General features: G+C 44.5%; 1 protein-coding gene across 1 annotated transcript in view; it reads left to right on the forward strand.

Annotated features, from left to right (window-relative positions):
* Positions 1–2,451: 2,451 nt before the first annotated feature.
* OGFR (opioid growth factor receptor) overlaps positions 2,452–11,438 on the forward strand; it is a 15,049-nt gene continuing 6,062 nt past the window's right edge. Inside the window, exons 1-7 of the mRNA XM_025201655.1 lie at positions 2,452–2,697; positions 4,999–5,070; positions 7,763–7,810; positions 8,863–8,925; positions 9,234–9,321; positions 10,610–10,688; positions 11,219–11,285. Of these exons, the coding sequence (XP_025057440.1) occupies positions 2,503–2,697; positions 4,999–5,070; positions 7,763–7,810; positions 8,863–8,925; positions 9,234–9,321; positions 10,610–10,688; positions 11,219–11,285 (612 nt within the window). The 5' untranslated portion in view covers positions 2,452–2,502. The remainder of the gene's footprint in view (positions 2,698–4,998; positions 5,071–7,762; positions 7,811–8,862; positions 8,926–9,233; positions 9,322–10,609; positions 10,689–11,218; positions 11,286–11,438) is intronic.

The following is an 11,438-nucleotide window of genomic DNA, read 5'->3' on the forward strand; positions in this document are numbered from 1 at the left end:
TATTGTCTACAAATGGCCAGTCAAAGCCAGCTCTCTGCCATCCCATTCCATTTGGTTTATTGAACTTCACAATGACAAGGGATCTGTAAAAAGCACTTGAGTTCATTTTGAGGGGAAATGAGGAGAAACAAGTCTTTAACCCATTGCAACCCATGGATTCAAGGGGTTGTAGGACAAGATGTGTGCTGTTAAACCTTACACTGTTCAAACTTTATGTAGATTCATGCCTGTTTGTTGGCATAATTTCCACTCTGCCCACTTTCACATGACCCCTGAATTTTGGCCAATTGAATTTAATGGGAGTCTACGCTGGTGCCATGCTCCTTCTGGGGGAAAGTGAAGATTGTAGCAAGAAAAGCAAATAAAAAGTGCGTGTGTATCTGCACGCACATTTTAGACTAACCCATATTTTAACCTGTCCTAAGGATATAGAGCAAAGTATAAGTTTCACTATGCATGTTCTGTGCATGCACAGATTGGTAAGTATAGCTTAAAAACAAGAGTATAAGGGAGTCTGATTTACACCTCTTTCATGTCACACCTTTTTATTTTGGTGGTGGTGTGTGTGAGGAATGAGGTTGTCAACTGATGTCATAGGATTGGTTGTAAGCAAGCAAAGTGCTTCCTGCCTGACACCATGCTTCCTCTTAATGGATGTGATATACATTCCCCGGGATTAAGTAACCACCAATCAGACCACCAGAGTTCAATTCCAATTTAGCATTTCCACTGACTGCTTCAAAAATATATATATGCAGCCTTTTTGTCATATTCCATAGCCCTGCCTAAAGCTTTTTGCTCAGCTGATTGAGGAATGAGGTCTACTGAAGGAAGTGCTGTATGGACCGGCCACTCAGCAGATGCAGTGTTGTGAGATCAGAAGTCTTGTGAAGTTTAATGCTTAGTAGGAGGTTTGGTAATGCAAACACTGAGACCAATTTGGAAGCCTCCTTTGCAGAAGGAAAACCAAACAAGGCTCTGGCAAGGCTGTCAGTACTCTTGATTCTCGCCCTTTCTTGTACGATACAGTACAAATACAGAACTGGGACAGTCTTGAAGTTCAGATGCAGGTGTATTGTATACACAGTGAAAAAGGGAATTAAAAGATAGTTCTGACATTTTCAGCGGGGAAAAATGCTTTGCTGCTTTTGACTATTTGCTAAAACAAAATAACTTGGTCTTTAATGGAAAAAAAAATTAAACTTACTGCTTATTGCTATAATGAATACCCCTTTATGCTATAATGTTCATGTGGCTATAGCAAGTCACAAGGTCTGTTTTTAAGCCCTTCATTTCTGATACTCCGCTCCCACATTTTGCTCACATACAAAAGGCCAGAATGAGTGCTGACGCAGAACATGGTAGAGCCCTCCAGATGCAAAGGTGCAAACTGGTAACACAAGGAGCAGCATTTTCCTCTCCATCAGACAAAGAACAGAGATCAAACTGAGAGTGCTTATTAAGAAGAGGATGTCAAGAGCTGAAGGGGATTGACTGAGTATTTTCCTTCAGAAAACACTGAGACAGCACTCCCCTAGCCTCCAGGTCAATCCATTTGGAGTTCAGGAGCCAGATCTGTGCCTTCACTGCAAGAATGGCCTTGCAAAAAAATTAAAGAGGTGTTGTTTTGCAGTACTTTTGGAAGACACTGCGCCAGCTCCAAACATCACCGCACACCCATGCAACCTCCCAGGGCAGTCTGTGGTCTGCAGCATCTCCTTACTCGCTCCAGGTAGCAAAGCCAATCCTTCAGGGTGACCTACAATGCTTTTCCAAGTCAAGACCCTTCAAAACACAGACCCCCTTACAAGCAACCAGCATGATTCCAGACTAGGGTTGTCAACTCTGTTTGAATCTATGCTAGAAGGTTTCCAGAACACCAACGTGCCCACAACACAATGCGAACATGCCCACGCGCTTCGTCTATCGGTTATGGATTACGGTGCACAGACTTTACATCAGGAAGGTAAATAAATGAACCTATTACATTTTAAAACCCTCTGGCCTCCTGCATAAATTGGATTCGACATTTAATATTTATTTTAATGAAGGCCCTATCAAGGTTTGTATATAAGATTTTATTTTAAAGAAAGGTGAAGGCCTGATCGTTTATCTCCCGGCTGACTCTCAGCAGTCTCCTGGGGATTTCTCTCTCATTCCTGGAGGCTCCAGGACTCGCAACCCTATTCCAGACGCCCCTTGCCCCAGCAGGGTGGTGGGGGAGGATAAAATGGCCTCTTGATCCTTCCCTGCCCCTAAACGAGACGCTCATGGAGTGGGATTGAAGCGAAGCCGGCTGCGGCCGAGCCCTTGCCCCTCTCCCGCCAGGGCTCGTAGCCGCGGCCGGATGGAACGCGCAGACAATGCCAGCGTTCTACCGGCGCGGCGCAGCCAATGGGCGGCCGGGGGGCAGGAAGAGGGGGCGGGGCCGGCAGCGCCTCCCCCTCGTGGCGGCTGCTCCGGCCGCTCCTTTCACTTTCCGTTTCCCAGCCCCGCTCCCCTATGGCGGCTTGGCTCGGCCTCAGGCCGCCGGAGGACGCCGAGGAGGAGGACGAGCAGCTCTGGCAGTACGACTCCAGCTGGGAGGACGAGGAGGAGGGCGGGCAGGAAGGGCTGGCGGAGGAAGAGGAGGATGGCGAGGAAGAGAAGCCGAGGCCGGTGTGTTCGCGAGGCTCTTCCCAGGCCGGCGGCTGGCAGGTGAGAGCTGGGAGGAGGGGGATCCTCTGTGTCTGTCTCCGCTCCTCCATGCATCCACCCACCCAGTGCCCTCCCCAGCTCCTCCGCAATGCATCGCATCTTTCCCTTCTGCCGGGTTTCCCCGCTTTGCTGTTAAAGGTCCTGTGACCCCCCCCTGTGCTGCATAACTTGCCTCCCCTCTCCTGGAGAGCAGCAGCAGCATCCCCAGCTCTGGAAGGAAGCCAGGCATCAACTGTTGGTCCCTTTCTGAGCAGATCCATCTCTTCCCACCTTCCTTTCTTAGGGACCGGATCAGCTGAAAGCATCTCCAAGGTCCTTTCACTCCTACCAGTGTATCATTTTTTAATTTGTTTGCAATAACGATGACCTGTGTTTTCAAACGCTGCGTGGAAGAGTCTGGCAGTGACATTAGGCATCGACTTTGCAGGGGGTGCAATCACCTACCCTGGAAATCCTCAAGACAGTCGCGTTGCTGAGGTTGCCTGACCCCCGGTTGCCTTTCCTGCCTGGTGCCCGATGATCTGCTGAGGTCCTTCCAGCTTTACAATCTATGAATCTCTTTGAGCTGGCAGAGGGGGGGTATTATGAGTTATTTTTTGGTGAAAAATATTAAAATATCTGTAGCTGTTCCTCCCAAGTTGCATTACACTGCCACATGCTGCTGCTTGGCTGCTTTTCTTACTCCTAAGCCTGGATATTTTTGTTATGACCAGGCCTGGCCTTTTGTCTCCACTTCCTGGAGTTTTTGACATAATAATTCACAACCTTTGACACACTTCTGATACCTTCAATGCTCCAGTCTGCACTTCTTTATGTCAGTATTTGTAGTCTTTTGTTGGTGGCCCTGCTCTTCACATTGTCAGTTATTTGCCCTTAAGCCATCTGTCGTCTTTATTTTTAAAGAACAATTTAAAACTTGCTGGGATTTTCTAAAAGGCTTCTTCTGGGAGGGGAATTATAGGTCAGCTGTAAAAACTGAAAGCCCTGCCTCTTAATGTTATATTGCGCAGCAGATCTCTGTTTAATGAGAGGTTATGGTGCTGCAAAATGTGATCCTTTAAAGCTGATGTCTTCAGTAATGGATAAAGACCTTATTTAGTCTCCTCAAGTATCTGACTTCAGCAGCAAATGTCAGTAATTTTCCTGATACTGCTTTACAGATCTTTCATTCTGGATTTTGCCATTCAGTTTTAATAGGAAAGCAGAATCCTTCACTGTTGGGTTGTGGGGTTTTTTCTTCCTCTTTAATTTTCTTCTTTCATCTGACCACTCCCACCTAGGAGAAAGGAAACTTGTGTTTGAGTTAAGTTTCCTTTTGATATCATCAGGGCAACGTTTAAATATATGACGTCACATATTTTCTCGTGTCTAAGGAAGTCGATCCTTTGGAAGCTCTTTGTAAATGAGCCTTTTGATCCCCCCTTGGAGCACAAACAAATCAAGCGTCCTAGTATTTTCTTTCAAGGGTAGAGACTTTGGCAACGTTTGCAAACGGAATGGAGGCTTCAGTGTGATGGATAAGGCGCAGCACCCACACCGGGCTCTGCCACCTTCAGTGAAGCTCCGCTCATGCAGATCCAGTGGCAGAATCTCATCCCAGATCAAGAGCTTTGCTGAAAAACCTGTCGTGACTCATCCAGCGTGCAAAACCTTTACCTCTGGTTGTTTAGCACCAAAGGATTGCCATTCAGTCAAATGTGGCCTCCAAAATTAGGTTTTATTTTGAAGAGAGATTTTTTTTTTAAGATCTTTGAAAAATTTCACAGATTTTAAACCCCACGGGAATGTTTTGATCATTTCTGTTCCTGCCAAAGCAATTTTTGGAACGAGCCAAATGCTTTCCTGGCTCGTGTTGATGCATAGGACCAGAGAGGGACATAGATTACAAGCTGGTTCTCTTTTTCTCTCTTGCTCTCCACTGAGAAGATGACCTGTTGCTGACATCTGAGCGTAAGAAAGGACAGTCTGCCTTCAGTGAGTGGGTTTTTTAAGCCCTTCTTTTTTAAAAAAAAAAGGATGGTTGATAACAGTGCACAAGGTCTTGAATCCACACTTGTCACCAGAAATATCGATGCCTTTTAAACACATTAACTCTTCTTTCATAACTGTATTGTCATCTCCTTCCAGATGAGGTCTGCAGTAATCTTTGAGGGGCTTGGAAGGACACTTAGACCAAAAGAGAATGTTATTTTCTTGCTGTAAACTTAATCCATGCATCTGCAACTCGGTAACAGTGCCGATCTTTATACAACCGGCTTCCCCCTGCCTCTATTAAACTAATTTAGATTCATTTCTCTTCAGTCTAGATTGTATTCTTTGTTCATGAAGCTGTCTGAGTTTTTTGAGGATCCTCTTGGTCTTTCCGATGCACAGGTAGAGCTTTCTTTTTATTTTAAATCTGCGTTTTCAAACAATTGGCTGAAACTAAATCTCAAATTGTATCTGTCATTAAGTGGAGATGACTATGGATATGTCTCTTCAGATTGCTTGTGTTTTAACGCCTTTAAATATATGCCTTTTCCATTAAATATCTGCATTCCTTCCCCCCCTCCGACTCCACCCCGATCTGATATTTTGGATTTAGTCTCGTTCTGTAAAAAAACACTTGCTTGGCTTCCCATAGAGCAGCAGACCTCATGTGTTATTAGAAGGAAGCCACGGTATGGCACAAATGACTTATTTTGCATTCTCCAGTCTGCAGGTAATTTTTGTAGGGGTTAAGGCTTTGTTTGTTCGGGTTTCTGTTCCTAATATGCTGTGGGCCCTTTCTCTGTCTGTGAGTCTTGCTGCTGCCTGCACATTGTCATCTCTCTTTTGGGGCTGGCTTCCAGTTCTCAGCCAGACATTGCTTGTATCCATCATGCCTTTCACCCTCTGACCCTGTTCTCTAATTTTTCTCTTGCTCTTCACACCAGGGTGCAAGGCTTACCTTGGTAGTGATATTGGACCGGTGGGTGGACGCACAAGTCAAGAGATGCGCATCGGTGCATGGTGTGGACAGAAATATATTTTGTTCCTGGGCTGGGAGGAGATCATAAAACTTCCTAGGACAGCCTATTTGGCATGAAATGTGGGTTGCCTACTACTTACCCAGCGTGCTTTGTCTGATCCTCTTCTCTTATGGCTCTTCCTCTTGGAGCCAGCTGCTTTTCAGTACATCTTGCTGCACTTCTGCTCCTTGACTTGGTTTGGCTTCTGCATACTTTTGTGTGCGTCTCAAATCCACATTTGCCTTTTGCTTTAACCCTAGTCTGGAATTGGAGCACATCTTCTGTTATTTTGTGATGGGCTGTTTTGTTGGAGGCCAGTGCCCTCGAGGATGCTAGAATGCCCAGTACAGACAAGGTGCTTGGCTGGGACTCCTAGTTTATCTGGTATCAAGGGCAAAATTCCTTGGGATTTAACACCTGGAGTTCAAAAACCATATAACCAAGAACATGCATAGGTTTCATAAAACTAAATTAGGGTCTCCACTTACAACTCGAGCAAAGAACAGTACTTATCTCCCTAGGTGATAGCACATTTTGAAAAGGAGGCTCTTACAAATATGCAGTGTCACTGATACTCCAAAGTCAAATTTTGGGAAATCTAAACCCTGTACAGGCTGTTGATTTGTATGGTGATGGGCAAGCCCCACAGTCTGCGACATCTCATGTCAAATGGAAATAACACTCATCTGCTTTGGGGGATTTATCAAGTACCAAAGGAAGTTCCAGTTCTGTCTGGTTAGCCCCTTCACTTTACTGGGGGAGTGTGTGGGAAGGGTTTACCACAAGGGTGGGCAAAATGCGGCCCACGGGCCAGATGCGGCACGCCAGGCCATTCTATCCGGCCCGCGGGGCCCCTAAAAATTTAGAAAATTAATATTTATCTGCCCCTGGCTGCCTGTCATGCGGCCCTTGACAGTTTGCCAAAACTCAGTAAGCGACCCTCCTGCCAAAATAATCACCCACCCTTGGTTTACAGCAAGAGGAGCTTTTGTTTTGGGGTGGCTGTTGGGTTTTTTTGGGGGGAGGGGGTCCTCTGTTGCTTTATCTATGGTTTCAGTCCTTGGGAGTTTTTCTAAAGATGCCTTGCATAAGCATGCACAATACATGAAAGACTGCTGTTCAGTTTTTGTATTATTAAAAAAAATAATAATTGGGACTGGAGTGATAAAACACTTGGCTGTGAGCTACTTGGTACAAAATCTAGTTCCACCCTAATAATGCAGCAGGGAAAGTGATCTTTCCCCCCCATTGATTCGGTGTGTCGGGGTTTTCCCTTCAGACAGAAGATGGAAAGTAGCTGTATGCAGCAACTGTGTGTGTGTGCGTGTGTGTGCGTGTGTGTGCGTGTGTGTGTAACTACCTTTTATCTGACTCTTTGGAGTGCTCATTTTCCAGGATGTGGAGTCCTCTGTCCCTGATCCACAAAGTACTTGTCTACTCCAGACTCCACTGGTATCGCTGCAGTTCTGCAGTACAATCTGCTTTGGACCAGGAAGGGTTTTGGTGCACGAGAAGCCCTCAGTGAGACCCCTCGGGTCCTTATTGATGATGCACGTTGATGGACTGAGGCCAGAACACTTGGCACCGTGCCGGATTGCACCTATTTGCAGTTCTCTGCCATCCAGGCTGAAATAAAAAATCCGCTGTCCTAACTCCTACTCCCATATGGTGCAGAGACGAGGGAACTCAGCTTTTTTTTTTCTTTTTTTCCAGCAATTCTATCTAAATATTCTTAAATTGATAAACATGTCTCAGATCTCTGGGCCTGGTTCTTGCACCTGTTTATGCACCACTGTCATTTTAATCGACTTGCCTTAAATCTTATCAGCATCATGGAGAGAAGAATTGGGTATCAGCTGGTCCGTGGCTTATTTTAGCAATCATTAAAAGGACAAACAAAGTGATTTTGTAATGAGTAGAATATGTTGCTCCACTGATTTGAATATTAAAACATTGCCACCTGTTAATTAGTAGCAATCTGTATACATTTTTTTTTTTTTTTTAACTACTGTTGAAGTTTGGCTTCAATAGCACTGTTCTTAAGTTTCTCATTAAAGTACCTTTTTTATTTTTAGGAGCAAAGAAGAACAAATGTACCATACCTGAGTCAGAGAGGTTTTGAGGTAGGGTTCAAACAAAGCTTTGCTTGACTGAAAAGACAATGATGGTCATTATGGGAAGAAAGTGAAACAAAAAACATCTGTTGACCCCTCGCTACCTTACCTGCCTTTGCATAAGATGCCACAGTTGCTTCTCTTCCACGACAGAAGGTTGCTCTAGGCTGTGGAAGAGCCTGGGTCAGCAGAGCTCAAAGGGAGAGACAATCCTGATAAGACACCTATTGAAAGGCTTATGGGAATGTGCTCTATTAAACACATGTGTAAAGAAGGCAAATGATATCTTACTACACAGGGTTTCCTTAACCCCCCCATACAGGTGGGAAAACCATTTCTTAAGAAGCCCCAGACCTCTATTCCTAGCCTAGACAAGGCCTCAGATATATGCCTTGTTCTGTTCACCCTTTCACATCCCCACATCCAGTGGTGATATTTGTAGGGTTTGGCCTTTCTCTCCTAAAGCTGGATAGGACCAGTTCAGTCCCTGGCATAAGTTGGGTACAAACTCAATTTAATCAAATGAGCTTCTGTAGTCTGGTGCTGGTTAATAAGACTAGGAAAGAACATGAGTTGCGTTGCTACAGAGGATGACGTGTAGGCATCGTAGCCCACAGGAGTGCAGTGGAAGAGCTAAAGTAAGATGGGAGCGCACCCCAGGGGAGGTGGGATTTCAGACCGGTGTGGAGGATTATGATGGGGCGGGAGGGGGATGTTTGCAGGCAAGAGCTTTGTCACATTAGACTGCAGGGGATTTACAGCAGCGGTTCCCAATCTGTGGTACACATACCACCAGTGATGCATGTGAACAGATTTAGGATAATTACCTTATATGACAATAAATTTGCTGGTGATACTTAAAGTTTGTATCGTTTTAAATTGGTGGTGCGCAATCTGCCGAGAGTTTGGGAACTGCTGGTTTACACCATCGTTGACAGCCAGCTCACCTAGAGGAAATGGGGAAGAACAATTTTGTTCGAGTTTGGTTTTTCCTTCTGATGAAAGGCTTTTCCTCCAGATCTTTGATTTGTCTTTTTTTTTTTTTTTTCTCCTTCCTTCAGTTCTCAGCTGGACGTAACTGGAGAGCAGCGAAGGACTTGCAGAGATACAGGCGCCATTACCCGGTACAGCCTGGGAATTTATGGATGCTCTTTCTTTTTCCTTCATGGAACCTGGGGAGCAACTTGTGAGACTTTGGTGTGGTGTTTGATTTACCTGAAGTTGGTAGAAAGGAAAACTTCACTTTTAAGTAATTCACTTATTTCACTTCCATCAATGAGGTGCACCCATTGCCCCTGCCAGCTCAGAAAAAAACACTGAATACCAATACACCGGTATTCTCAGACTTTGTAGGAAGATAAAAGGATCCAAGGGGAATTTCTTTTATGTACATGTGGCATTTACTTCTTGCTAACGCTTCTCTTGCCTGCAGGGTTTAGAAGAATCGGAAGCAGATGAAGAAGAGGAAGAGATGTGGAATCTGAGTTTTTACAAAAACGAAATTAACTTTAAGCCTCGTGGTATGTATCTCACCTGGGCTTCCCTTGGAAGATGCCGTTTTAATATGCAGGAGCTCACAATGAATTGGTAGAAGGAAAATAATACATATATCAGTTCCCAGCGCTGTGCTCGGTCTACCCAAGCAATATCCTGTGACCTACCTCCGTGGTTGCACTAGTTGCATGTGCTCAGGGTTTTCTATTTAGAATACAGAACGTAAGCAATTGCTTGGTTGTTTTTTATCCTTTGTTTCTATTGCATGTGTTAGAGAAACCATGCATCCCTTAACAGTCTATTTGTTAAGATCAAAACAAGCTGATTTCCTTCATTCTCACAAATAACCTGGTAAGATGTGGTTCAGCTAAAGCTACTGGAAGATGTGTGCGCTGGTAGTTGGAAATCCATAGTCAAAGGCTAGTTCTCAGTAGGTTGCTGTAACTAGAAGGATGGGGTTTCTCAGGGGTCTGCCCCGGGTCCAGTATTATTAATGACTTAGTAAGCCTACCTTCTATTCCAGTATCAAAGTTTTCAGATCTGATACCAAGATTCGAGGGCTTGCGGTTACTTTGGAGAATGGAACTTTCTTTTGAAATGAGCTTGGAAAAATCAATAAGCACAATATCATTTAGGAAGGACAAGTGCAGAGTGTTACCTTTTCTTATCAAATGCACAAATGCAAAACAGTTATGTGGAAAACTATCTTGGGAGATATTGTGGGCCACAGACTGAAGATGTGTCAACAATGTCGTTGCCAAGGTGCTGTCCTGACCTACCAATGACATCACTATCAGAGGCTGCAGCTACCAGCTGTTACTATGCAACTGCTACATCTGCATGTTATTATAATGATACAATTGTAGCAAACCTGATAGGCCTTTAGGGTCTTCTTCCTTCAGGAGCAAAGTTAGGGTCACTGAGCTAAGTCGTATCGCTACAGTCTCATGCAGCGGTAACAGTTACAGCATAGCAGCTCATGTGCATACCCAAGCAGCAGCCCCCTACCCCTCTTAAAAGATAATAAAATGTACATTTGTCCATGCCGGGCTGCATAAACAGGAGCATTTGTGTGTAAGATGGGTCAAGGCTATCAACGCTGCCTTACCAGAGTCTAGTTTGGGGTGCCACACTTCAAGAAAGATGTGAATTAACTGGGGAGAATTCAGAGAAGAGCAAATAATAATAATAAAAAAGTGAGCAGAGGTCTAGAAAAAATGATCTCTGATGGAAGATAGAAAGAACTGGCATTATTGCATCTAGTCAATTAACTCTAAACGTTCTCATTTGGTGCATTTTCTTCTGTCACCCCAGGTGTATATATTGACACCCTCCTTAAAGATTGGTGCCATGATTATGAGACGTTGGAAGAAAACCATTCCTACATACAATGGTAAAGTTGCTACAAAAGGAAATGACTATTTAGGGATCTTCTTCAGATGTGTATCAAATATGTTTGCTACCGCTGGCATTGTCATCTTGGAACAGCGTCAGCCTGCCTCCCAATTCATTCTGAATGGTTAAATTGATTTTTAGTGCATTATGTTCCCATGAGATTGAGAAGGCTTTGGGTATCCTAAAGTTAAAGATTTCCTGTACAACTGTATGCAGACTTCTATGCCTGGCTGCTGTACCTTTGACACGGACACCGTGGTGATAGATCAGTTGAAATCCAGATGGCTAAAAAAGACTGCTCAGAGTACACGTGGGTGCAGTGATTTCTTGCAGTGTAATAGCCTGTTATGGATTAAGTTCCCTGTGTAGTTATACAAAGTTATGTCCTATTTAAGAGGACATTTGGCCTCCGTAGTGCTTGGACTGTTGATGCACCTCACAGTGGAAACCTGTTGTTATGGAGCACGAACTCTGGGTTGCATTTCATATCCCCTTTAGTCTGATCTGCCAATCTTCTTCCCCTCCCAGGTTGTTTCCGCTGCGTGAACGTGGGATGAATTGGCAGGCAAAGCCCCTCACGTGTAAAGAAATCCAGGTGCAACTTTTTATTTCAAACTCTTTAAACTTGGCAGGTATTGAGGGTTCTCCTAGGTAAAGTTCTACCCTAATGGTAAGGTTGCTCCATTGCTTTCCCCACATGCCCTCAGCATATAATAAGACCGGAGCTGTCTCCAGTGGCTGGTTTAAT

The sequence above is a fragment of the Alligator sinensis genome, unplaced genomic scaffold, assembly GCF_000455745.1.
Source record: "Alligator sinensis unplaced genomic scaffold, ASM45574v1 scaffold752_1, whole genome shotgun sequence".
Classification (NCBI taxonomy): domain Eukaryota; kingdom Metazoa; phylum Chordata; order Crocodylia; family Alligatoridae; genus Alligator; species Alligator sinensis.